We start from the raw sequence: 25,917 nt of genomic DNA, 5'->3' as shown, positions 1-25,917 counted from the left end.
GTTTTTGTGTGCTGAAGAGTGCTGTCGATATCAATGACGCAGAGAACGCAGAGGACGCGAGACGCACGATGAGCGCGTGGTGAGAGAAGCTATCATGCTGCGTGGACTTGTCTGTCCCACCTCTTTCCTACGTTTGCCACGTATTTCTCCCGATAATCGGGTGCCAACTGGCGACGTGGCACCCACAGCAACTTCTGCGCATCCTCGCGACTTCGGCAACGAATTGGCAACTACTTGTCACTAGTGGGAGTCAGACGTGGTTGCTTTTCGCTTTTGCTTTTACTTTTTCGCTCTAACCGGATCCGGATAAATTTGAAAAGCAAAAGCTGCTTTTCAAAAGTGAAAGTACCTCGGGAGGTACTTTCACTTTCGAAAAGCGCTTTCACGAAATATAATGAGAAATAGCATCGATTTATATTACGACGCCTGTGAGCCTCACGTTTTGCTGCAGGTCGATGGAGAGCGTGCGAGCAGAGGCGCGGACGACGACAACGCCGTGTGCACGAGATAAGACTCCTTGCCTGCGTAGGCTTGTACATGTACATAGCACAAGCAAGGGTATCGCGTTGTGGTGCGCGATGGAGGACAAGGAGTGCGACAAGGAGCCGACGCCGCTCCGGCAGCGAGATCTAGTGGCGTTCGCTCGGGCGCGGCGCGGTACGAATGCCGTAGTTATCACTGGCGACGTCTAGGTCGCTGGGACAGAAGCAAGAGAGTCAGCGCGCATGCCGTACGCTTGTATGCTCTTTAGAAACTCCGTCTCCTCCGTGAGCGTAAGGTCGTTCTTGTCTGCATTGCGTGCTGCGCCGCATCCGTCCAAAATGACGCCCGCCACCCATCGTTATGCGGATGACATGGCCCAATCCGGATACTGCTGAAAGCAGCTTTGACCTCTGACTCCCTTTTTGCACATGCATTTTGCTTTTGCTTTTCAAATTTATCCGGATCCGGTTAGAGAGAAAAAGTGAAAGCAAAAGCGAAAAGCAACCACGTCTGACTCCCACTACTGAGTTCACGCAGCGCGTATTTATCCCACAGAGTGCAGTCCTCACAAGAAGCATCTGACTTGTGCTGTGAGGATCATGCGTTTAACGCTCGCCGGTATGATGCCGATAGATGCCCCAAGCTTCCAACTTTATACCAATGTGCAGCAATCTGATCCCCTTGTCTCGTACGTCTAGATGTTTGCATACGACACGCTAAGATTTGTTGCAACCTGTAGCACCTCAACGGCAAGGCGTCATGCCCCCAGTAGTGTCCCCATGCGATCACAAGTCGAAGCATTTTTCTTCTAATTTCACGCCATGCAGAGACGGTGGGATTCCGAGGAGCGGAAAGTTTTTTGCACGAAAGGTCGAGCGCACAAAGAACAACAGAAGAAAAGTAGAGGAGTAGAGGCCGCGACAGGCCTAATATTATATGTAGCTATAACCGAATGCATCCTTTAACGAGTAAGCGATCCCGCCCCACCCCCAAAAACGGCTGGCGGGCGCCATGAAACTTTGGTTTGCCGTGCGCAGGCACTAATTGCTTAGTGCTCGGCGGCGGCGCGTCCTGCTCACGCAAGCTGCCTTCCTCAAGTCCTCAAGGATCGAGAGGTGGCGTTCTTGCAAGCGACGACAGCGGGGTTTTTCCATGTTGGTCACTCGCAATTGGTGCTCACTCAACACCTCTAGCTCGGCGCTGGTGGAGCGAAAACTTTCGCATGAGGCAGGAGATTCGGTGAAGGGGGCAGCGGGCTGCCTTAGCACGTCACGTCGTCCATGACCACCACACCTTGGGCTCCGGCCTAAAATCACAACACGGAGCAGACGAGGGTCTCTATTTAGACAGGGCTCTTGACGCGCAAATAGTGCGCGGATCGATCACGGAAATGGGTACAGCTAGCAACATGAATGAGCAAGTCTTGGCGCTGAAAAGCTGATGCTGGTTGCATCGAGTGCGTGATCATGGCCCTCGATCAAGTCGATGAAACCAACGCACTGACTGCGAGCAAAGGACACAACGCGTGGCTGGATGCATGCCGATACAATGGTCGCACCGAGGCTGCATGGCATGTGACGAAGCTAACGGAAATAATTGCTCCGAGTTGCTGCCAAGTCGCAAATCGCTGTCAACGAGCATTAGTTGAAGGTGATGCGACGTGATATGGAAAAGGGGCAATTCTAAGGTAGAAGTAGAACAGTCTGTGCCCCACAAGCGAGCGGTCTATCCTGTGCAGCTTATTCATGACCGTCGTGCGCCATCGCCTGTCCAGTTATCATCATTAGCATGCGAGTCATCTAGCTTCCCCTGCGCAGCTTGTCCAAGCGCGACACGTACGCATGCCGATGAATCTTTCATGCCTTGGACTCCACGATAGCAACGCCACCCAAGCAGCAGCAAGTAAGGGTACGTCAAAGTGGTTATATTTACTCTCCATAGCACATTAAGATGGTCGTGGATTCAGTTTACATCCATACCTGGAATCGGTCACTTTTGCCTGATTTGACTACATACCGGCAGCTCTACAATCCCGACGCATCACTACAGATTTGAAGTCGGTACATACGAGGAAAGGGACCTCGTCTTCTACCAGATTTGCTAGCTCCTGTTTCGATGTACTAGTAGCTGCACAGCGTCGTCGGTGGCGCCCAGTCATCGCATGGTCACTGACGCACGGGGTGGCCACGTTGCCGAGATCCTGTTGTAGCCACATCACACCATACGTGTGCGTTGGCTGAGCAATGGTGTTCTGCCAGGCCTGCCGAGGATTTTATTGGATCCGCGTGCTCGCCCTGCTCCTATTTTCACTCGCGATTATGAGCCGTCCGCACTGGGTTTGCTAGTACTTGCACTGGATGTTCGGTCCTTTCTTCGGGCTTTTCAGCAGGCAAATATAAGCACGGATTGGCGGGGGGGATGCTCAGCATCCACCCAGAAGCCTTCAAGCAGAGCATCCGATGCTCTGCTTGAAGGCTTCTCCTAAATGCTCACATCAGTACTGTGACTAGACGGATGGTGTGCGCGTCGACAGTTTTCGTGACGAGTGACCTCGTTGCGCCATTGGCGGGAAACTGTGGCTCTTCAGGATCGCCATGCAGCGAAAGATCGCTACAAACCCAATCTTTATCCGGATCCGGATGAAGGCGCTGCGACTGTGACGCTACATATCGAGCGAACGAGTTCTTTTCAAGCAGTACAGGCGGCTTCTGAACGAAGGCTGCGTGCACTTGACGACGTTGACAACGTGAGAACGAGTAGAAAGAGGGAGTCGAAGCAGAGAGCGCAGCCATTCCTGCCAACACGACGACACTACGCAAAGCCTAGCCTTGCGCCTCAAGAGCATCGGCCCGATTCGAGTCGAAAGGGTGTTTGATGCTTCAACGGCGTCCGAGATCTCGTGGACTTGTGCCGATTCTGTGCTGCCATCTGCCTTGCTATCGATTTCTTTGATTTGTAGCATCGTGTGGTTACCGTGGGTGTGTGCCACTTGCTCGAGAGCTGCGTCAGTAGATATCTTCAAGCTTGAGCGATGGTACAAAGACGAGTGTTGTTGAGGCTCAGGACTGACGCGAGTTGGTTGTATTTCGGTGCCCAGCATCCATAGTCGTACAACTACCTGCGATGCATTCGGCGATGACGCAGTGGGACGCGCTCGTACCGTAGTGGATGAAGTGCTATCGACGAAATGCCAGTTACACAACCAGTTACCGGTGCAGCGACCCATGTCAGAGCGAGTCACGTTGATACCAGGGCGAGTCACGACGTCCATACCGTAGGCGAGCTTTCTGCTCTCGTTGCCGGTCCTCATACCCTCAAAGACGATAACAATACAAACAAGAACATACTAGCACTGCAGGTGATGGATTGCAAACCGTCAAACCGATGGGGATTTCTTTTGGATGGGCCGCAGCTGCGACTCGTCCCGCACACGAATGGCCGCCGTCCCTACGTTACCAACACATTATTGAAGCCTCGCACTGGCAGCGTCCTTCTGCCATCTCTGCTGTGCATGTACGCCTTCGAACCGCCTGACTCCTGACGCCAGGACTTTCTCTTCTTCTGGCGACGACGTTCCCGTTCCATGATTCGTGCCGTGTCAATTGAGCCATATGATTGGACACCATCTGATAGGGCTCGGTCTTCCAAGCCCCAGATCTGTCTGCCAGTACGCTGCGGCTCCATGAAGTACTGGCGACGAAGGACCGTTACGAGCCATCGCTGATTACTATTACCCTACGATGCAGTGCTTGGCGTTGTCCGGTGCTGCTCGCAGACAGGCAGACGGTGCAACTTGAACGCATCGTGTATGTTGTGCTGGTTGTGCGTCTCTTGCGGCTATGGGATGGGATGGGGGATGTGTTGGGCTCCGTACCTTGCTTCCTCGATGCACGAGGGCGCGCAGACAGGTCTTTTCTTTTGTAAGTATGTTTCACGCCCCAGCAGACAGGAATCGCGTCGGCTCGCGAAGCAGGCTACGAATCCTCCTTGGGGCATACCAGAAGCGTTCTCGGACGAGCCTACCGAGCCGGTGGCAGTGCCGCGCTGAGACCGGTCACGGGTTTAAGCGCGCTTGTGGCCAGTCTGCGAACCCAGTGGACACATTTTGATGCAAACTCGAGTCGAGTCGCGTTGAAAAGACGCTTCTTTTGTTCGGTCGTTCAACGTTCCAAGTGGAGGCGCAATGAGAAGCAGCTTCTTTTGTTGGGCCGTTCAAAGGCGGTGCGCTCGCTTTGTCAATGTCGTCATGCAAGGCGTCAACGGGCCGCAACGGCCTCTTCGATGTCGCAAGACGAGGAAGGAGGGCGAGATGGTGACACAGTGGTCGTTCTGCTCGGATCGATCACGTGCGCCCAAGGGACACGAGATATTCAAGTAGCCACACCTCTTGTCCCGAAGCACGTTCATAGCACGTTCATCATGCAATTCAGAAAGAGAAAGGCGGTGATTTAACTTATTAAGGATAATCGGCCGCAAGCGGCGCGATAACTACACTACAGATGGGTCTACTACTACGGGCGGCTTGTATGAGCTTATGGGCTCAGAAGAAACGCGAGTGACATTTTGGACACGACCGGCGACGCCTTGGCTTGTTTGAGAAGACGGAGCTCGCGCCGGCGCTGGTTGATCTTCTCGCGATGCGCGGCAAGGTACTCCTTCTTGCGCGCGAGGACTTTCTCGCGGTGGTGGACATAATACTGCTTGGCCTGCGCGAGCTCGCGCTCTTTGTGGCGCTGGCGGTACTCCTTGTTGAGCGCGAGCACGTTGTCTTTGTGCGACTCGTAGTAGCGCCGGGCTTGGAGGAGCTCGGCCTCGCGGTGGCGCGCATAGTACTCCTTCTGACGCGCAAGGACCTTTTGGCGGTTCTTCTCATAGTACTTGCGGTCAGCCGCGGCTCGGTTGCGCTTGCGGGTCTCCGAGGTCATGGTTGTTTTGGGTTTTGGGGTCGCGGGTGAAAACTGAAGTGAGACGCCGACGGTGTCAAGACCGTAGCAGTTGCGTCCAGAAGTTTGCCCGGCAACGAAGGGTTGGATCAAGCCCTGGGGCCAGCGCGCGTACTTCCTACAATGTACACGGTACCCATCCCTCGGCCATCGTGTTTTTATGCCCGTGTCACTTGCGGTTTGTATGATGAATTGAGCGTTTCAAAAAAGGACGATCCACGCAGGCTGCAAGCAGATGGTTTCGGCCCCGCGACGTCGACGCCATTGGCGGCAAGGGGCTTATGAAATGTAAAGTTGCACACGCCATTACGATAGAGGCGCTTCGACGAGAGCGATCGAAGGGCTAGAACGCCGTAGCATTGAGAGAAGCGCTGGACGCACGACGATGGGGCATGGCCGAGCGCGGCCGCGCCTAATTTTTCAAGCACTCCAAAAATCCTGGGCCGTGTCACATGGGACAAAGCGACTTGACCCGTGTGTCAAGAGAACGAAGAAACAAAGATCCAAGTGACGCGTGATACACCCTACGGTATGACCAGAGAGGGGGACTTGGACCAAACTTCAGGATGTAGCCATTGACTGACTTGGCGACACGTGCTGCTGGTAAAATAGGTGTCTGCGCCACAGCCGAGATGGCAGGCGACAGGGAAGGCATCGAAGGCTGCGATGGGAGCCGCGTTGTCGTTGGCGCCTTCTCGATCAACCTCCGCATCGTCGTCTTGCAGGCTGTTTTTTCCAAGTTCAAACATCGAGGCCCGAACAGCAAGCAGTAGCAACGCGGGCCAAGCAGAGGATGGGCCGATCCGTGCCGGAAACTTCAGGTTTCAAGCAGCTGAGTGCGACACGAAGAAAGATCCTTCCACTTTCCGGCGCGATTTGGGCACAGGTACCATGGATTGGCCACGTGCAGAAGTTGAAGCGAACATGCCACATCATCCGTGGCCAGCGAAAGCGCGGCAACCACAGGTCCCAAGAAAACGGAAGGCGAGCCCACCACGCACGCAAATGATCCCACGCTCGAGTAGCTCGAGCCGCCAGCGGCCGTTTCCTTGGCGCCAGAAGAAGCGTGCACCGACACCGCGTCGTCGCCGTCGTGTTGTGGGCCATCTTAACTTCCAGCTTGTGCGATCACGAGACAGCGTGCGCAGATGCCAGCGATGTCCATGGGTGGTGCACGCAGCCGTGACCTGATACGGTCGAAAATTTAGCCGGGAAGCCACACTAGAAGCCGTCGAGGGCATCTGAGCCGCCGCGCGCGAGTGGGGCACTTTTTCGAACGAGGTAGCTGCCGCGGGTACTCAGTGTGTGGGTGGCGGCGGCTGGGAGTGGTAGCTGCGACGCTCCGTCGCGCCAACTCAGACGAGGATCGCGGCGAAATGTGGCACCTTGGCGACTTTGCACTTTGTATGCAGTCTTGCTGTTGGACGCGGTGTCAATCCGCCCACGTCGAGGGTACCCTGTACTCGAAGAAACAACAAGCAACGAGTAGCATCCACAAGCTTCTTTCGAAACATCTTCGATACGGTATTCGTATCGGCTAGAGCTCGTCGATCGGCTGGAGGTTCTGGAGCATGCGGCGCGTGTAGTAATTTTCTGTGATCTCGACCGCCGTGAGCCCGTCCGCTGTCTTCAAGTCGCGTGGCACACCTGCCTCGAGGAAGACGCGGACCGTCTCGGTGTGGCGGCGCTGGCCGCCCCACGCCGCGCGATGGAACGGCGCAAAGCCGTCCTTGTGCAGCTCGGTCGGGCTCAAGCCGTGCTCCAAGAGCAGCTTGGCGACCGCCGGGCGGCCTTGGTACGCGGCGCCGTGCATCGGCGTGTACCCATCCTTCTCGCCCTTCATGATATCAATGCCCGGGTACGTCAAGAGAAGCTTGACGACATCGACCGAGCCAAAGAGGCACGCGCGCATGAGGCACGTCTGCCCGCCCTCGGGCCCGACTTCGTTGAGAACTTCAGGGTTCGTCTTAAGAAGCCCGGCGACGACTTCGACCTTGTTGCTAGCGCACGCTGCGTGGAACTCGGGGTGCTGGCCAAGGACGGCGGCCGTCGCCCACGTCGCGAGCGCAAGGTAGAATCGGAGGAGGACCATCGCTGCCTGGTTTTTCGTCACCCAATATTGTGTGAAAGACCGCAGTCGGGACATGTGTATCCGGACAGCCCATCAACCGGATAGAAGGACGTTCATTCGGGTTGAGAGCGCATCCCGACACGCTTGCTGTAGAAACGTGTTCATGCGCGTCAGTCATATCTGTGCTGGACGTACGACTGCCGTCAGTGCAGGCGCACTTGGAGGGCCAGGAAGAGGCGGAAGCCGCTTCAACGACTCGATAGCCGTGAGATGTGGGACCGAACCAGGAGGCCGGAGTAAACGGTGCCTCGCTATTGGAAAATGCGTGACGATCTCGTCCGACGCGTCGATGAACAAGGCTCTTCCCAGCGCGCGGTTGGGAAATCAGGTGCACGGCAGGAGGTCGCTGGCCACGACGACCGAGTTGGATCGGTCCACGATGTCGATGGCTTGTGTCGTTGGATGCATACAAAGGACCGGGCGTCACACTAACGAGCCAACGAGGACGCGATTGGATGCCCCGTACGGACAAGACATCAAACTTGGCGCGAGGCGCTAGGAGCTCGCGCCACGTATTAATACATGTCCATAGCTATAATTGTACGATTTAGGAATGCTGGAGGATACATTTAGGTATCGAGAGGCGACGGGAAAGAATAGCAGCCAATCATTGGCAGCCAATACGGTGCTCAGATGCCAAAAGGCAAAGTGAAAAAAGATCCAACAACATCGGACAATGCGGACGACGTTGATGCTTGTCGCCGCTGTCGCATGCGCGGTCGATGGAGCGCGGTTGCGCAGCCCGTCGATGGGTTCGGCGCTCATGCTCGTGTCCAACGATGAGGCGTCCGCGGCTCCGGCGGGTCGCGCCAAGGCTCCGGCCGCCATCAACCTCTTTGAGCCAACGAATGAGTGGAAGACGATCGAGGAAGGCCAGCAGTTACCTGGGGTGCATTCGCGCTTTGTCAATGCGCATGGCCGTGATGCATTGTGCCTGCGTAGGGCTTGTGGATTCGAATCAACTTGGCCACGGGTCTCAAAGAAGCCCGACTGCTCGAGTAGTAGGCCACCGAATCCTTGCAAGGATCGAAGCAGGGGTTGGGTAATGCAAGAAATTGCACCACACTGTGCGTGGTCGTTATGACAGTCGGGCTAATATAACACACTTGGCATGTTAAGCCCTTATACGTCCCCGAACGAGAGAGCACGTTCATAGTGGAGGGCCGTTCTCTCTGGTATAGATCACGATTCAAACTGCGATGCAGCTACCGTACCAAAAAAATGTGGTACCCACGAAAGATGAAAGAAGAAGAGGCGACAGTGTTTGCGAAGAAGTGGAGACGGGAGTCTACAACGTGAAATCAAGCATTCTTCCACAGCGCGTGACGTTGGGCGCGATTATGGGGTGCACCGAGGAGAGGTTGGGGTGCACTGTTTTTTCTACCGGAGTGTAATTTGGGATTTGACGCATCGCCTTTCAACTTGCAAGGAGAAAACTCGACGGATGGGATCTCGGCACCAAGATGCCACACATAACGTTGAATACTAGCATATTAGTTTACGGTTTATATGATGGTACAGAGTGTCTACACTCTCGTGTCGTTGGCGCCGTGGTAGTCGGTCGTTGCCGCTTGGTTGTCTTGGACATCGACAGTTGGCACTGACTTGGCCGCGGCGCGCGCTCGGAGGCCTGCGTACGTGAACAGAATGAGCGCAACCCAGACGCAGCCAAAGCCTGCGGCCTTGGTGATCGAGAAATCTTCATCGTAAATAAGCGCGCCGACAATCGTCTGGATGGACGGGCCAATGAACTGGACGATGCCCAGAATCGTCAGCGGAATCGTCTGGAGCGCTGTCGTGAAGCAGAGCTGCGGCAAGATTGTTGCGAGGCCGCAGCCGACCATGAGCCAATTGAGCTTGGCGCCCGAGTGACCGAAGGCGCCGGACCCTTCTTCATTGAGGACGATGAGGATGATGATGCACGGCACCGAGAGAAGCATGAGCTCGATCGAGACGCCTTGAAGGCCGTTGAGCGGTGCCTTCTTTTGCACGAGGCCATAGACGCCAAAGACGGCGGCGAGCGAGAACGAGATCCAAGGGAATTTACCGTATCCAATAGTGACAATGAGGACGCCGACGGCAGCAATGCCAACTGCGACCCACTGCAGCACTGGAAGCCGCTCCTTGAGGAAGATGACGCCGAGCACGACGCTGAAGAGTGGGTTGATGAAGTACCCGAGGCTCATTTGGAGGATCTGGCCCGAGTTGACGGCATAGAGCGAGAGAAAAAAGTTGGCGCCGAGGAGGAGCGCCGAGATCGAGTAGATTTTGTACGTCTTGAGCGTGCACGCGGCGGTGAGCCACGCGCGGAACTGCCCCGTGGCAATGAGGAAGAGCACGAGCACCGGAAACGACCAGACCACGCGGTGCAAGACTAGCTGGTACGAGTCGATCGCGAGGAGCTGCTTCCAGTAGATGGGCTGGAAGCCCCAGAGGAGGTACGCCAAGACGGCAAAGCCGACGCCAGTCCGCACGTCACTCATGTTGCACGAGTCGAATTGTGCGCGTGAAGCCGTGGTGCCGGTAGAAAGGCAGGCGCGACATGAACTTCACCCGGTTCCCGCGGATAATTTTGAAGCATGCAACAGTTTTTCGAAAAAGCGAGTTTGTTCCATGTGCGTTCAATAGGTTAAAAAGCCTCGAGTGGACTTTAACGTCCATGCGCTACTTTAACGCTCTACAACGTGGCAACCCGCGAGCGTTTCGACGCGTCATATGGATCGCCGCGTCCCGTCCATTTGCACTTTAGGTCGACGATTGAAATGCATATTGTGGTATAGTCGATAGAACAAATCCATTTTTGTATCTCAGTTATTACATAAATGTGCATATTTGATTTGTATTATATCACTGACATAGGTAGCTGCGACGCTTTGTCCCACGGAGTGCCACCTCTGCCACCTCGGAAATGGGCCACGTCATGGCCGTCGATTTCTGCTTGGAGTTCCATGCCACCCAGCGGCTCCCAGTGGCTTCGAGAAACCAAGACAGCTACAGTTTCAGCATTTCTTCGAGCGATTGGTTTTCAGCTTCACTGGTGCTCCTGGAGGTGTCGCTCTCAACGGCTTGCGGCGTGTCTCGACGTCGTCTCGGGATGGAACCGCGTTTGACGCAAACAAACATCCCTCGACCGCTGGATATACACGTAGTAGACCTCTCGGTGGACGAAACTAAGTTCTTAGCGGCCGGACCTCTCTGTGCATGCAAGGATGCAATAGATGCCCGTCTCGATTGCTGTCTAATCGACTATGAACCGATAGTGTATTCTCATCGAGGTCGGTTGTAACTACCGGTGCACCGGTTTCCCACGGCGCACCACAGCACCCGGATGGCGCCACTACCGCATTTCATTGCATGCGCGACGATGACACAGCCTTTCTCGATTGAGTCATCGCAGCGGTATGCGGCAATGGCTGCCACCACATACTCTTCACGTTATCCACAACGCGTGGACGAAGGAGTTCCAGGATGAACCCGTCGCACCCAGGATATGCACCTGCGTGCGACACGGTGGCGCGATCTTGAACCGCATCGACTCGATACATGATTTGCACAAAACTATATTTCTATTGACTAGACATAATAAACTAACTGTCGACACGCTTAGACGCGGGCGTCGACGATCCCGCGGTACTCGGCCTTGGAGTTGTTGTCGGAGCTCGTGCCGTCTTCGCAGCTGTCGCTGACCTTGGCGTCGTCCACGATCGGCTCGGGCGCCTTGGCACGGAGCCCGTCAACCGTGAAAATGACGAGCGAGATCCACACGCAGATAAAGCCGGCGAGCTTCATCGAGCCAAAGTCTTCGTCGTACATGAAGACGCCGACAAGCGTCTGGATCGTGGGGCCGACAAACTGGACGATGCCAAGGAGCGAGAGCGTAATGTACTTGAGGCACGACACAAAGGCGATTTGCGGCAGAATCGTCGCCGCGCCACAGCCAAAGATGAGCCAGTTGGTCGACGCGTCCGAGTGGCCAAATACGCCCGTGCCGCGGCCTTCCAGCACGAGAAGCGCGATCAAGCACGGGACAAAGAGCAGGAGAAGCTCGACCGAGCACCCGACGAGACCGGAGAGCGGCGCCTTCTTCTGGACGAGGCCATAAAAGCCAAACACCGCCGCAATCGTGAGCGCAATCCACGGAAACTCGCCGTAGCCAATCGTGACGATGACGACACCGACCGTCGCGATACCGATCGCGACCCATTGGAGCATCGGGAGGCGCTCCTTGAGGAAGACGACGCCAAGGAGGACGCTAAAAAGCGGGTTCACAAAGTACCCGAGGCTCATTTGCAAAATGTGGCCGGCGTTGACGGCCCACAGCGAAAAGAAAAAATTGATGCCGAGGAGAAGCGCCGAGACTGAGTAGACCTTGTACGTGCGCCACGTTGTAATCGCGGTCCAGTACGTCTTGAGCTCGCCGTTGAGCGCGAGGAAGACGAGGAGGATCGGGTACGACCAGACCACGCGGTGGAGAATGAGCTCATACGAGTTGACGTCGAGGAGCTGCTTCCAGTAGATGGGCTGGAACCCCCAGAGGAGGTACGCAATGAGGGCAAAGCCGACGCCGAGATGCACGTCGTTCATGCTACTGGACTGCTGGTGATGATGCAGAAGGCAAATTGAAAAGTGAGCGCTAGAACGCCACCAAAAACCAAAAAAACACAAACCAAGTGGACGCAAATCATGTTGCGTGGTTTGTTGCAGCAGGCGTGGCACGCGCACCCAGCACCTTTCGTTTGGCAAAGAGATGCGGAGTGTGCCGTGACAGCGATAAGCGCGACATGTGGGTACCCACTGTCCCCCTTGAAGTCCCCCGCGGCCTTCCTTTGCACGCGTTAATTGCACCCACCACGAGGTTAATCTGCTGTAGACACGCGTGGAACGTGTTTAACGCGCCCGGCGCACGGGAGAGGGCTCGGGGTTGGTCGGCGCACCGTGGGATCTCCTCCCTCAAAATGCATGATAACAACTTTGTGTTTGTATGCATAAAACGAGGTGTCTACACACAAGTATCTTTGTAGTGAAGAGTGCATGCGAAGTGGAATAAATCAATGCTCAGAAGCGAGAGGCGCCATGGTTCCTTGCACCGCCCAAGGGAACTCTTGTCGCCCCCCTCGCTCCACCAATGACCGCGAACACGACTGCGATCGGGCCTTGGGACAGTAGGCGTAGAGCCGCGCGTTCAAACCAGGCTGGGTACATCCACCCACAAGTCGCGTTCCAAAACCAATTGTAATTCCACTGTGTCGCCTTCAAGTTGCAAACTGTCGAGCAATCTCCAAGGATTGCGGATGTGTTTTGGTTGCGCCGGCGCCATTTCTGTCGAGCAATCGCCGGCGACCCGATGTGCCGCCACCTTGTGTATAGCAATCGCTTGTCACCATCACGATGTGCTCGTTTGATGCACTGTACGCTACTACTCGTTTTTTGTTTCTCGACTTGGGTACCTTCATTTGTCCTTTTGTCCTCTTGTCGTCGCACCAGTCGCCTCCGAGACCTCGTCCGAGCCCGTCGGGGCCATCAACAAAAAGCCAACGCGCTCGGGCTCTGCACACTATTGCCGAATGGCACTGTACGTACCGGTAGTTAGTGGTCCTACAAGGTCGTCATGGCGTGTGTGGGCATCGCAGGATAACGCAGGTCTGGTGAACACTCTATCGTCATGTACTCAATTTGTGTATGCGGCGAGACTCCACTGTGTATCCAAACACGTTGCCACCGTGGATAAAGCAGTCGGGGCGCGCCACCGCGACCCGAGGCCATGCAGATTGATGACTAATAGCGTTGCAAACCATGCTGCATTTGTACACGCAGACGATGTACGTACATCTGAGCCGCTTGGTATCGTATCCACTCTAACGTATCCACTCAAAAAGTATCCACTCCAAGGGATTAAACCAGCGCGCCAGTCTGCACGCCATGGGACCCAACAAACCGATCCGCTCTCGTAGACGGTCGACTCGATTCTTCTTCTACATCGTCGCCGTTTTAGTCGGAGCGTCGCGGACTAGACGCAGCCGACCTAACCCTGCGTGCCCTTGGCATCGCGTTCTTTTATGCGACCTTGAAGCTGCACAGAGTGTGCCTGGGACAGTCGACGCATTTCCGTCGAACTGACCGTGGATAATGCTGAAGTGATTCGCTCGCCCCAAACGACGACTAGTCTGAGATAAGCAGATTCTGTCCAGTACCTGCTCCGTCCTTGGGACGGCGCGACAAAATCAAGTACAACGAACGACCACAGGCTGCTGCGCTTCTTCAACTTCAACCCTTCAAGTTGTTGCGATTGCAAACCGACCAGACGTGTAACAGCGTGGCCTTTGGCGCTGGGACGGCCACGACCACTTGGTTTGTGTATAGACCTGTCGCCCCCAGAAAATCGAGGCCCTCTTCTTCATGCCGTTGCGCTCTGCAGAGTACGAGTAAACGGTGAGCAGTCAGAAATGTCCCGAGCGCCGATGCGATACCAGCTAGTGGCGCCACGCTCTCTGTCTGCTCGCTCTTTCCGCTTGGTGCCATTACCATGTAGTACATGCTAAGAGGATGCCGATGGGAGAGAAGCGTTGCGTGACGTGAGGATGCTCTCACAGAAGGAGAAGCGTCGCGTGGCCATTTGATCCGGCTACACCCTTGATCGCTGCAGTTCCCGAACGAGCGCTTCGTCGTGGCTGATGGCATACCAACGTGGGACTCCATCGCTAGCATAGAGCGTCGAGCTACAAGCGTGTAGCACCTGTGGCGACGTTGCTCGGCCATCTCTTTCCAAGGCGAACGCTAGCATCGACTCTGTGCGAATCCGGCTCTGCAACGCAACTACGAGGAAAGTGCGGTGGAACATGTCGGCGGAGACCTGTGCCACAGGACGCACGCTACACTGTCTTCTCTGCGATGCGCCAGCCCGCGAAACGTACGACCATCTTTTGGTGGGCTGTCATATGCCCGCGCGATCTGGCGCGCTTTTGCACCGCTGCGGAGCAATTTGCTCGGTCGCTGGCTTTCTCTACGACGCTGTCGCCGCGCCGCACTCGGCCCACAGGTCGTCCGTTCGTGTCCTCTGGCCGATCTTACGAGCTTGCGTCTGGTGTAATTGTCTCGCAACAACCGTGTCTTCCACTCGACGCTGACGCAACTTCTCGCTGCCGCGCTCGCGATCCAGGGAGCTACTATCGCACGACTGCACATCCGGCACTTGGCTCGTCGCGCTGTGGTGCCATCTCTTGACGCGTCGCTGGCTGCTCTACGCGACGACCCTTGGTGTGCACGCTATCTGGTCCCTCGCACGATCCCGCATCACGAGCACTAACGCTCCTCGCTGAAGCACCGGTCAAGCCTCACGAGCGCATTAGAAAGTCCACCCTATCTTTATAATTGCATGTAATATAACTTAGTTCAACAACAACAGGACGCACACAATGGTATCGGGCACTTCCGCCTCTCTTATGTCTATGTGGACCTCGACGGGCAGCCATGGCGAGTCGACGACATCAACTGGGCACAAGAGCACGAACAAGCAAGCCTATAGTTTCTGAATGCATGGGACTCGCGCGCACTCGTCCCTGGCGTCGACGATGAGCTCGATCTCGCACCACAAGCGCATCGCTCACGGTGTAGACGGGCAGTGAGCCGGTTGATCTTTTGTCGTTGGTACGATGGAGCGTTGTATGTTGTACATGTTCCGCTCGCTGCTGTGATGCGATCCCTGGTAGATTGCATGGGCAGCTCAAAATGCATCGAATCTGTCCCATTCAGAGCCATGGACATCCGTGCCTCAACAGGAAGATACATCAAATTGTAATCGCGTCTCTGGAAAAGACCAAAAATTGGTGCGTCGGCGTATTATAGGACTTGGTGGCGTGCACGACTTGTCTGTTGCATCTCCTACCAACTTGTGTACACAATGTTTCATGTTTATAAGATAATAATATATCTACTCGTCATATTTCGTCGATCTAGACAATGCCACCTCGGACATAACCACTGCCTCCAACAACGGGTTGGACGGGCTGTTGGTATGCACCATTGGTGTGGGACTGGCCATATGCATTGGTGTTGTACGCGTTTCCGTACGCTGGTTGAGCGCCGTAGCCAGAGGTGGCCGCGTAGGGGCCCGTGTTGTTTGGCGGCGGCGCTTGGCCGTACGGCTGGAACCCAGGCTCGTAGGACGAGATCGAGTTGGCGTGCGGCTCGGACGGCGCAAAGCCCGGGTGGTTTTGCGCGGACGGCTGGACGATAGGCTTCTCCGACTGCGGCGCTGTGTAGGCACTCGTGGTCGTGCCCGGCGTTTGGCCCGCCGACGCCTGCATGGCGATGGCGAGGTCTTGCTCGTACAGGTTACGGAAGTGGCGAATCTTCTCCGCGCGGCCGGCCGAGCTCGCATACATGGTGCAGAGCATGCCGCAGACGCCGCCGATCGCGGCCCAGAAACTGTAGCCGTAGAACCAGCAGCTCCACTTGGAGCCGTCGCCCTTGACGCTCTTGCACGCCTGGTACCCGGACGAGAGCACGTCGATCTGCAGCATCTTTTGCTGGATCTGGAGCGCCCAGCAAATCAGAGCCGCGAGCAAAAGGCATGCTACAACATTGGAACAAGATATCAGCAAGTGCAAACTCGAACGGCAAAGTCGTACAGGCCGCGAGCGTCGCTGACGATACGATGCGCTCGGCCCAGCCGGCTTGCGGCTGGAACGTGGCTGCAATTGACGCGAGGAGCGAGATGGTCGCAAAGACGACGGCGAACATGATGACGTACTGGATGCCCTTGATCGGCATGCCGCAGAGAATGACTTGGAGCTGCGGCGCGCCGCCGAGCATCCAATTCGGGGCCTGCACGCCAGCCTTTTGGTTGGCGCAAAAGTCCGAGTACTCGAGCGTCGTTGCGGACGCGAAGAAGGGGGTTTGGAGCACCCCCGTCGAGTGAAAGGCGAAAATGCCAAAGCCCTGGAAGACGTCCGGCGTCGTCTCCTTGTACTTTTGCATGAACCACGCGGGGTAGATCATCGAGAAGGTACAGCAGCCCATCGACATGAGCGAGAAGAAGACCGCTACACGAGGATGCATGAGCCTCCGAGACAGAAGAACGGCGTCGTACTCAGCACGGTGTTCTTGAGCGAGCCCGGACGCATGCGGCTTCGGCGGTCCTGGCGCAAGTCCCAATATGGTTTGTCACGAAGCTCCGTTTCTTATTGGCATACGGGCATGTATTATACATACTCGTAACAACCACGTGGTCGGCTATGTGTTTAAAACACGACGCTGGCGACAAGCCAACTCAAGCCGCTATCCCATACATGCCCGCGAAGGAAGGACTCTCGAGTGGCGTTGCCCATCAAGTGCTAAACGGCAGCTGTCTATAAGAACTTGGCGGCCACGAGGCCAGCGACGTCGGACGGTGGTGGCAGGTCGTGGTATTAGTCACTGTAGGTAGTAGCGTGCAGGAGCCATCAACTGTGTTGTACCATACACGTCCTCTACGTCTCCAAGTCAACCAACACCCGCTGGATACCGATCCCGAGGTGGTGCCGATGGCGCCAACGATGTCGATAGTGCAATCGTTCGGTGCCACCGCCGCTGCGTTGGCCCATCCGCCACCAAGGTCACCAAGCAGGCGTGCACTGTGCCAGTGTCGGCGCTTCTGCTCTGGCGACGTCCACCTCGAACCTGCGCCACGGTAGTGATAACGGCATTGTTTTGAAGTTCTTGAAGCGAGGCCATTTGTCATGCAGGCTCTTTGTGTTGGCAACCGCTTTTTGTGTTTTTTAATGTTTTAAACACGGCGCGGGCAAGGTGGGCGCTCGCTGAATTGTTGACGCGGTGGTCTCGCATCATTAAAAACAACGCGCAGGTATACAGTTGGGCATATATTTAAAAGAAAACACGCAATCTCGCCTCGCTTGCCACGTTCGATCGAATCAAGCCAGGGGCACGAACGCGCGACAGCACACGCGATGGATGGCAGCAGACGCCGCATGTGCTCTAATGATACGTACAACTCTGCTATTATAGGAAAGCTTCGTGTGTCGTCACGCTCTCTAAAAATGTACATATTGTCATCGCTTGCGCCGTCGAGCTTTACTATGGTTTGGACCTTTTTTTACCAATGATATGCACGAGCGAGGGCCGCAAATTGCGACAGCGGACCGATCAACTCGGCTAAGGCGTTGCACGCACCCTGTTGATCGTACAGTCCGCAGGTCCACTTCCGACTGCCGACTGCCGACTGGTATTATGTAGTAACTCTAACTGGTGGGCTACACCGAGTTCATGGCCACGCCCTTTCTACCAACCGGAAATGACCGAGACGCCTCCGCGCTGGCCGTTGGGAATCGTTGACAGCGCTTGGCTAAAGGCCCACGCCGCCGTACTCTCACTCGCACACTTGTGCAGATCGAATACGACTCTACAGTACAAGCTCGCGTCGCAGGCGCATCAGTTGCGAGATCTCGACCAATATCGAGCGCATGTTCGGCGGCGCTCAGCGTACCGACACGAGAGGCTGCCACGTCTCCGAGTTTGGCGCGGAATCAGCACCAATGATATCGCGCGCACAACGGTACTCGAACCCGCGCAAATCTCCGGCGGCCGTTTTCAAGGAACGAGCGCCGACGACGATGTGCCGTGTTGGACGTATCACAGATCGCCTGACTGCACGTCGCAGCCCGCGTTCCTTCGCGATGACCCCCACCACCACCCACATAGGCCCTTCCGTCGCCTGTACTACGGTACATGGTCGGTGGCGGTGCTTCCATCATGCGCTCGCTCTCTCGACCACCTTGGAGCGCTTTCCAAAGCGGCGGAGTGGACTAAAACTAATATTTTATGGCAATGGAGGAAGAAAGAAGGCGACGACAGAGATCGAACGCAAGCGCGTTTACACACGCGACGGCGCCACGTGGCCTTGCGAGTGCTGCTGCTGGTAGTGGCCGCCGGCGTAGCCCGCTTGCTGCATCGTGCGCGGCGATGACGCGTTGTTTTGGGCGGCTTCGAGGGACTGTTGGAGCGCGATCGCTAGGTCCTGCTCGTACTCGTTGCGGAAGTGGCGGATCTATTGCATCGCACAAGCATGAACATCCGAGGCTCCTTCGTCGAGTACCTTTTCCGCGCGGCCGGCCGAGCTCGTGTACATGGTGATGAGCATGCCAACGACGCTTCCGATCGCCGTCCAAAAGCTGTAGCCGTAGAACCAGCAGCTCCAGTTGGTCACACCCGCATTGCATTCGAGGTACGCCGAGTTGATCACGTCGACGTTGTACATCTTTTGCTGGATCTGCAGCGCCCAGAGGATGAGCGACGTGAGCAGCAGCAGCGACGCGAGAAAGGTGCCGCCCGAGACCGTGCGCTCGGCGAGGCCCGTCGACGGGTTGTACGTGGCAGCGATCGCGCCGAGGAGCGCGAGGCCGGCAATACCTGTCGCGAAGCCCATGACGTACTGCAGCGCGGTCATGGCCGAGCCACACACAATCTCGGCGATCGCGTTGCCGTTGCCGAGCATCCAATTGGGCGACGGCTTCCCGGCCGCGTTCGCCGCGCAAAAGTCGGCGTACTTGAGCGTCGTCGCTGACGCGTAGAACGGCGTCTGGAGCGCGTTCGTCGAGTAAAAGGCAAAGAGGCCAAAGCCTTGGTAGACCTCGACGGTCGCGTTCGCGCTGGCGTACTTTTGCTGGAACCACGCCGGGTACATAAGCGCAAACGCGCAGCAGGCGAGCGACGCGAGGCTGAAGAAGACAGCTACATGCGAGCATGAGACGGCGGCGACGCCGAGGTAGACGTACTCACGACGGTGTTCTTCATGGCGGCGACTTGGCGTATGCTGCGGTGGGATTACAACCTGCAAGAGGAGCTCGCTCGAAACACCGGTGCCGCTTCGAACTTCGGGTCCTCGTCGGCTCTTTACCAGCACATTTCATACAAACCGCAAGACGATGCAGTGCCGCAGGCTATCCGGAAAGCGAAGTTCGAAGCGTGTCCAAGCCAGTAGGACAAGCCCAAATTAGACGATTTTCGAAGTCGGCGCTGGATACAACGGTGCAGAGGGACCGCTTTGTGTGTTAGTCGATCGCGATCGACTAACTAAACATGGGCTTGATGGCGCGTCGCGAGCCGAGACGAATCGGCAGCGACAATACAAGAGAGATTTTCTCGGCACGAGAGGTGAGGAAGTCGACTAGCACGCTAATGCTGTCGCGTAAGATACATATACGGTATCCCTAAAGCAACAAATATGTTGGCTTGAAAATTTATGATCAGCCACCTATTTGCACGCGACTCAAAGGAGCTGGGAGAGCTCGGAGCTGGTAGCCTACGGATAGAGTCGAGTAGAACCTTTGTTCATGGTCAACATGTAATCTGCAACTATTCTACGCCTTATCGACGAACAGTACACGTGCTTGGCGGCCCAGATATGAGTCGCAATGACGGCTCATCTTGATATGGCAGGAGGATCCTGTTGGAGCATGCCGTTGCTTCCTGATGGGCGCATGGCAGATATCCACAGCGTTCGATGCTGGGTCCTCTTGTCTACCAGTGTCCTCGAGATGGACCACTAATTCCGTAGTCCTCTACTACTGCAGTTGCTCACGCCGCAACCAACATTGCACTTTGAAATGGCAAAGTCAGCGACTGTGCTTCTCTGCCTCGATCAGCCCTACTAGCAGGCTGCGATCGCTGCAGCTCGTTTGTATGCCTCCAGACATGAAGCAAACCGGAACGACTTGGTGCGCCTTCTTGCCGTCACGTGCGTTGTCGCGGGTGCCTTGAACCTCCCTCTCACCGTGAATAATGTTCTTGTTTGATACGATGAGTTGTCTTGGGAATTCGGTGTCGTTTGCACAATACAGCACTGTGTTGTTGTTGAACTGACTGTGAGTTAAGCTTACATTACCGGTACATGCAATTACTAGTATAAGATATGGTGGACTTTCTAATGCGCTCGTGAGGCGTGGCCGGTGCTTCAGCGAAGAGCGTTAGTGGTCGCGAGTCGAGATTGTGCGAGGGACCAGGTACCGTGCACACCAAGGGTCGTCGCGGAGAGCGGCCAGCGACGCGTCAAGAGATGGCACCAAGGCGCGACGAGCCAAGTGCCGGTCGTGCAGTCTTCGACCCTGGATCGCGAGCGCGGCAGCGAGAAGGTGCGTCAGCGTCGAGCGGACGATACGGTTGTTGCGTTCGAGCCAAAGACAATTACACCCAACGCAAGTGCGTAAGATCGACCAGAGGGCACGAACGGACGACTTGTGGGCCGAGTGCAGCGCGGCGAGTTTTTACGATGAGTTGTCTTGGCATTTGCACGGCTCCGCGCTGGTCCAACGCGAATTTATTACATGTAGTTGCGAGCGGATGGTGAGTGAATGTCACCGTCACCTCGCGTCATGGCCTGTCGCAAGACACTGCGGACTGGACGAGCATTGCTTATTTCTCATTTCTTAGAATCCATCCTCATGGCCGGCTTCTTCTTCTCCAAGAGCACGCCCCGCGCAGAGCTGCCCACAACGACCGCGGCGACGACCACTACTAGTTCGTCCAGCGATGACGAGATCGACGACAACGTCAAGGCGGGCTGCCCCAGCATGTCGTACGAGAACCGACTGTATGCGTTTGGCGCTGTCTTGGTCGTTGGCGCCGCGTGCTCGCTCTTCTCGCTTGTCTTTCTGCTGACCGCCAACTTGGTCGGGTTTGGCGTCATGTACTCGTTCGGGTCGCTCTGCGGCCTGCTCTCGACCATCTTCCTCGTCGGCCCGAGTCGCCAAGTGGCCACCATGTTCCAAAAGCACCGGTGGATCGCGACCGCCATGTACCTGGGCTTGATTGTGCTGACGCTGCTCGTGGCGTTCTCCAAGATGCGCAAGGCCGCCAAGGTCGTCCTCGTCCTCCTCTTTGTGTTGCTGCAGTTCCTCGCCGCAATCTGGTACTCGCTGTCGTACATTCCGTTTGCCCGTCGCGTCGTCCAGAAGGCGCTCGGTGGCGCGGGCGACTGCCTCTTCAAGTGAGTGTCTCTTCTTGTCCGTCCAGAATACAATATCGTTTGTGGTCCGTGGCGTGCTTGACAAAATGCAGTCGTCCTGTGTCATGTGGGACCAACGAGCTCAGCGCACTCACATCAAATGGGCATGGGATCAATCCCAGCAGCATACACACGCACACACATGCAAACGAGCATCGTAGTTACGCAGTCGGATCGCCAAGGCGCTTTACGCGCGCGACCCGGCCGCGAGATCGTCGAGAATCGCGAGAAGCGACGGCGTGGTGGACGCCCGGGGGCGCAAGGTCGCCGCAGATGGCAACGACGGCCACAATTGCGGCGCGACCGAGCCCTACGCCACAAAACAATCAGATTCGCGCGTGGTCATGCGTCGACGTGATACCAGTGTCGCAGTGGCGAGGAGAAGGCGGCCAAACGTGTCGTCGTCGAGGGCGTCAGTCGCCGCCATCTAGCAAGACGCCTGAGATCCTGTTGTCGTGTCAACGAAATACCGTGCTGAGCACCGAGGCTAGCGCCACCGACGCGTCGCGCTCCTTGGCTGCCACCGCCGCGGCGAGGTTCAAACCCAGCGTGGCCAGCGTGACAGCCAGCGTCTTGTTGCCGCTGGCAAGCGACCACGCCGACACAAGACCCGTCTCGACCTACCACGTCACTCAGACCACGCACGACATTACACAGCTGCGCATGTACGTTCGCCGACGACTGCATCAGCGTCGACCGAAGCGACGCGTGCACGCAGTAGTTGCAGAGCACACGCCACGCCAACATGCGCGTGGGGTTGGGCACGGCCGCACTCGTGTCGGCGCCTACACCGACATGGCGATCGTAAACAAAGCGCCATTGACAGATAGGTCATGTGTACCAAGGGCAAGACACCGTTCCAGGAGCCATGGCGCCTTGCGGCTGAGAACGCTTGCGCCGATAGGGTGAAGGGCCACGAGACGGCAGACGTCCAGCGCTATGGGGCCATGTAAAAGCACCCAAATGGATAGGTGTAGGGGTACAGGGAAACACGTGCGCGGCAGGCCAGTGCTCGACCATCTTGAGCGCCACGTCGACTTGCGTGCTCGAGATTTGGCTCGAGTGGTAGTACGACGTCTGCGTCAACGTTGTAAGCAACGTCGCCAGCGTCTCGAGCTCGGGTTCCGTGAGCGCTACCTACAACCGTGCTGAGTGAGTTTCTGTATTCTAGCAAAATGGAATAACGCACCGCCGGGGCCACGGCTGCGTTGAACTGCACGACCGTCGAGTGCAATTTGGCCACCTTGGTCGAGTCAAACGAACTGTACGACTTCTACGCAACAAACACCACATTGTAGCAACACGGTAGCGACACAGGACGCGTCAAGAGCGTACGACAGGAAAGTACGTCGATGCAAAAGCCGCGGGGGTGGTCGGTGGAGGCGCAGCCGAGCCAAGCACTGGCGCCTGGTAGCTGCCCGACTGCGCCGTGATAAAATCAGCAATCTACTCGAGCAGATACGAGTCTGCGCGACAATGAACATGAAAACGTACCTCCTTGAGGTAGCCTTGCTGCAAGAAATGCTTGTCGATAAACGCTTGGGCGACCTGGAACGGGTTCTGCCCTTGGTTGTACCCGATTTGCCTACCCAATTCGGCGCTCAGCGCCATCAAACTAGACCACCAGCAGGTACAGCTTTTGGAGGCCGTTGGGTGTTTCAATCTCGACTGGAATCACAAGATCAAACGACTCGCCGTCGACGACGCCACCCGAACCCGTGCCCGTGACCTCGCCAATCTAAAGGATGGCATCAGTCCCGGATACCACAAAAAACGCAGTACATCGAGCCACGTCCGTGACGGACCGCTCCACTGGCATGCCCACGCCGATGTGCCCTTTCGGAACATTTGGATAAAGCCGTCCGACGGCCCCGTCCGCGACGCGCGCTGGAAATAGTCGGGCAGCTTCTCAATTTCGACGGCGCTCGGACCGTGCTGGCGCGATTTCGCCGCATTTTCGACTTGCTCTTGGAGGGCGAGGATCTCGGTTGCCGACGACTCCATGGTCGCTGACGTGCTAAAGATGCGGGCAATCTTGTCGTCGCCGCCGGTTGCAAAGTCCGTGCCGCTCAGCGCCGTGACGCACCACAGACCTTGCGGATGCGCAATCGTCTGCAGCAGCGAGCCGTCTACACACACCACGTGTCACGATACCGTCCATCTCTCTGTCGAGTACCGAGCGCCCAGACGCACGCTGTGCAGTCTTCGCTCGCCGAGACGAGCTGGCGGCTCTGCGCAAGGTATGCCAGTCCAAGCACAAACCCTGGCTTGCCTTCGTGGTTGAGCGGGTGGCTGCAGCTCATGACGACGTCGCCGCCCGACGTCCACAGCTTGACGCTCCTACAAAAAGAGAGATTTCTATAAAACAGAAAGACGAGCTACGCAAGAACGCACCCGTCGTTAGAGCACGAGGCAAAGCCAATGTCGGGGACAGGTACAAGCTGGCGAATAGGACCTACATATTCGTATGCGCACCTGCACCTGCAATGTATCGATGTACCTTGATGGTCCTTGAGCGTCGATGCGAGCGTGTAGTCGCTGCCGGACGCGGACGGCTGCCACACGCGGAGAAGCGCGTCGACGACTTGGTTGCCCTCTTGGCGGCCCGTCGAGCCCGTGACGATCGAGCCGTTCTCGAGGCCAAGGACGCACACGCCGTTCTCGTGGTTGGGCAAGACGAACGTGCATGTCTGCGTCGCGAGGTCCCAGCCGCGGCAGGTGCCATCCCAACTGCCCGAGAGAAGCACCTCGGACGCGAGCCACGCCAGGGAGATGACCCCGCTCGTATGGCCCTTGAGCACGATCGCGCACGAAAAGCCGCTGCCGGTCGACTTGAGGTAGACACGAATGTTGGTGTCCATGCTACCCGAGACAAAGCCGTGGCCGCCGAGGCGCGTGGCATGCGTCGATGGAAGCGTTGTGAGCGCCGTGACCCAGTGGTTGTGGTCAAAGATCGACTGCTCGATCGACGAGGAAGGCGACCAGACGTACGCGGCCGCGTCCATGGAGCCTGTCACAAGCACGTCGTCGACCTGGCAGATCGCGCGGATCTACGCAGCATGCAATATGGTAATGCTTCCTATCCAGACGCAGCGCCGGACATGGGCAGGATCCTCATGGAGCTCCTGGTCCCCAGGAACCAGGTCATCTGGGTCGCCATGGACCATGTCCACGGGCGGAGGATGGACGTACCGCGCCGCCATGGCCCTGAAGGGAGCGCGCAATGTTGTAGGTCGCCATCGCGTGTGCGGTTGACGGACAAAGAAGATATGCGCCGTTGGTAGCGCGTTGATTGGTCAAAACGTTGCCAAGAAACAGTTTTGATTCGCTAAAATACCACATTTCAAATGGTGTGGATTGGTGGAAACATTTTCTTTTGAGCCAATCCGACATGCACAATGGAGTCAGCTTGTGGCGGCAACGTCGTACTGGTACCGGTAGCTTCCATTCCTGGCCTCGTCAACTCGCTTCGAGAGACCTAAGGCTGCAATAGACAAGAAAAAAGGTACAGCAATATGCCGTGCTTGGCAGTACTATTAGTATATCGTCGTATCGTGGCCGGGTCGCGAAAATATAAAATTGTCGTTCAGCCCACGGACCTTGCTGCGACATTTTGCACAACGATGGCATCGCTGTGGACCAACTTGCTGCCGTCGGTCGACGTGGCGACGTTTGAAAGTATTCTGCCAACTGGAGGCTTCAATACTGTAGATCCCGGTCCTTCCATGAAGAAACCATGTTGTGTGCACGCTGTACCAAGGGCACTTCTGAGCAGCATCATCACGCGTGGCGTCGGGAGTGCTAGACAGCCATGATGATGCTTTCTGTGTCCTCCATATCGTATTTCAGACCCTCTTCTCTGGAGCATGCTCCAAGTGGATTGGCTGTTGCCTCAATCCTGCAACTCGTCTAGTCCAAAAGACACCGAAATGTTGTTGCGCGTATTAATACGTGGCGTGAGACGCATGGCATCGAGTCGCCCACCTGCTGGGGTGGACACGACCCGCACAGCTGCGAGGACATCGCCCATGACTCATAGCCTATGACTCATTGGAACCGTGCTGCAAGATGCAACTCGATGTCTAGAATAATGGCGTGTGACGAGGTGTCGACACGAGTTGATAGGCGGCGTGGGATCTTCTAGTGCTATCCGTAGTACGGTGATTATGGCCGTGGAAATGACACGTACCGATATTGATGCGACAACTGCAGACCCACGCTTCGACCGTACGCGCCGGCACCGGGATCTGAGGTAGTATTCCCGTGACTCGGATGGACGAGAAGGACAACACGGCGACGTTGTCGGCTAGGAAACCGAACGGCTGGCCGACTCTGTTTTTGGAGGCGGTAGCCGAGGCGTCTGA

At 56.5% G+C, this 25,917-nt stretch overlaps 9 protein-coding genes across 9 annotated transcripts; 2 read left to right on the top strand and 7 right to left on the bottom strand.

Annotated features, from left to right (window-relative positions):
• Window positions 1-4,923: 4,923 nt before the first annotated feature.
• Window positions 4,924-5,435, bottom strand: SPRG_11548 (hypothetical protein). The gene has a single exon (XM_012351073.1). The coding sequence runs from the start codon at window positions 5,406-5,408 to the stop codon at window positions 5,016-5,018; it is 393 nt and encodes a 130-aa protein (XP_012206463.1). The 5' UTR covers window positions 5,409-5,435; the 3' UTR covers window positions 4,924-5,015.
• A 1,528-nt stretch (window positions 5,436-6,963) lies between these two features.
• On the bottom strand, window positions 6,964-7,542 carry SPRG_11547 (hypothetical protein; the record flags this gene model as incomplete). Its single annotated transcript, XM_012351072.1, has 1 exon — window positions 6,964-7,542. The coding sequence occupies exon 1, from the start codon at window positions 7,516-7,518 to the stop codon at window positions 6,964-6,966; it is 555 nt and encodes a 184-aa protein (XP_012206462.1). The 5' UTR covers window positions 7,519-7,542.
• A 778-nt stretch (window positions 7,543-8,320) lies between these two features.
• Window positions 8,321-8,559, top strand: SPRG_11546 (hypothetical protein; the record flags this gene model as incomplete). Its single annotated transcript, XM_012351071.1, has 2 exons — window positions 8,321-8,446; window positions 8,500-8,559. The coding sequence occupies 2 exons, from the start codon at window positions 8,321-8,323 to the stop codon at window positions 8,557-8,559; spliced, it is 186 nt and encodes a 61-aa protein (XP_012206461.1).
• A 446-nt stretch (window positions 8,560-9,005) lies between these two features.
• SPRG_11545 (hypothetical protein) lies at window positions 9,006-10,123 on the bottom strand. Its single transcript, XM_012351070.1, has one exon. The coding sequence runs from the start codon at window positions 10,038-10,040 to the stop codon at window positions 9,084-9,086; it is 957 nt and encodes a 318-aa protein (XP_012206460.1). The 5' UTR covers window positions 10,041-10,123; the 3' UTR covers window positions 9,006-9,083.
• A 981-nt stretch (window positions 10,124-11,104) lies between these two features.
• Window positions 11,105-12,182, bottom strand: SPRG_11544 (hypothetical protein). The gene has a single exon (XM_012351069.1). The coding sequence runs from the start codon at window positions 12,139-12,141 to the stop codon at window positions 11,161-11,163; it is 981 nt and encodes a 326-aa protein (XP_012206459.1). The 5' UTR covers window positions 12,142-12,182; the 3' UTR covers window positions 11,105-11,160.
• Window positions 12,183-15,506: 3,324 nt separating this feature from the next.
• Window positions 15,507-16,702, bottom strand: SPRG_11543 (hypothetical protein; the record flags this gene model as incomplete). Its single annotated transcript, XM_012351068.1, has 3 exons — window positions 16,646-16,702; window positions 16,185-16,598; window positions 15,507-16,129 (listed from the first exon to the last, which is right to left on the bottom strand). Exons 1-3 carry the CDS (start codon window positions 16,677-16,679, stop codon window positions 15,507-15,509), a joined length of 1,071 nt encoding a protein of 356 aa, XP_012206458.1. The 5' UTR covers window positions 16,680-16,702.
• A 1,650-nt stretch (window positions 16,703-18,352) lies between these two features.
• SPRG_11542 (hypothetical protein) lies at window positions 18,353-19,442 on the bottom strand. Its single transcript, XM_012351067.1, has 3 exons — window positions 19,326-19,442; window positions 18,647-19,281; window positions 18,353-18,598 (listed from the first exon to the last, which is right to left on the bottom strand). Exons 1-3 carry the CDS (start codon window positions 19,342-19,344, stop codon window positions 18,425-18,427), a joined length of 828 nt encoding a protein of 275 aa, XP_012206457.1. The 5' UTR covers window positions 19,345-19,442; the 3' UTR covers window positions 18,353-18,424.
• A 1,548-nt stretch (window positions 19,443-20,990) lies between these two features.
• Window positions 20,991-21,539, top strand: SPRG_11541 (hypothetical protein; the record flags this gene model as incomplete). Its single annotated transcript, XM_012351066.1, has 1 exon — window positions 20,991-21,539. The coding sequence occupies one exon, from the start codon at window positions 20,991-20,993 to the stop codon at window positions 21,537-21,539; it is 549 nt and encodes a 182-aa protein (XP_012206456.1).
• A 201-nt stretch (window positions 21,540-21,740) lies between these two features.
• SPRG_11540 (hypothetical protein) lies at window positions 21,741-24,821 on the bottom strand (the record flags this gene model as incomplete). The annotated part of the gene is made up of 15 exons (XM_012351065.1): window positions 24,746-24,821; window positions 24,054-24,603; window positions 23,948-24,008; window positions 23,730-23,893; window positions 23,336-23,682; window positions 23,188-23,291; window positions 23,048-23,138; window positions 22,889-22,999; window positions 22,743-22,826; window positions 22,537-22,690; window positions 22,395-22,490; window positions 22,223-22,338; window positions 22,024-22,173; window positions 21,915-21,980; window positions 21,741-21,863 (listed from the first exon to the last, which is right to left on the bottom strand). Exons 1-15 carry the CDS (start codon window positions 24,791-24,793, stop codon window positions 21,741-21,743), a joined length of 2,265 nt encoding a protein of 754 aa, XP_012206455.1. The 5' UTR covers window positions 24,794-24,821.
• Window positions 24,822-25,917: the final 1,096 nt, after the last annotated feature.

Source organism: Saprolegnia parasitica (assembly GCF_000151545.1).
Source record: "Saprolegnia parasitica CBS 223.65 unplaced genomic scaffold supercont2.74, whole genome shotgun sequence".
Classification (NCBI taxonomy): domain Eukaryota; phylum Oomycota; class Saprolegniomycetes; order Saprolegniales; family Saprolegniaceae; genus Saprolegnia; species Saprolegnia parasitica.
Note: the sequence above shows the minus strand (reverse complement) of the source record. Positions and strands in the feature narration are given on the sequence as shown.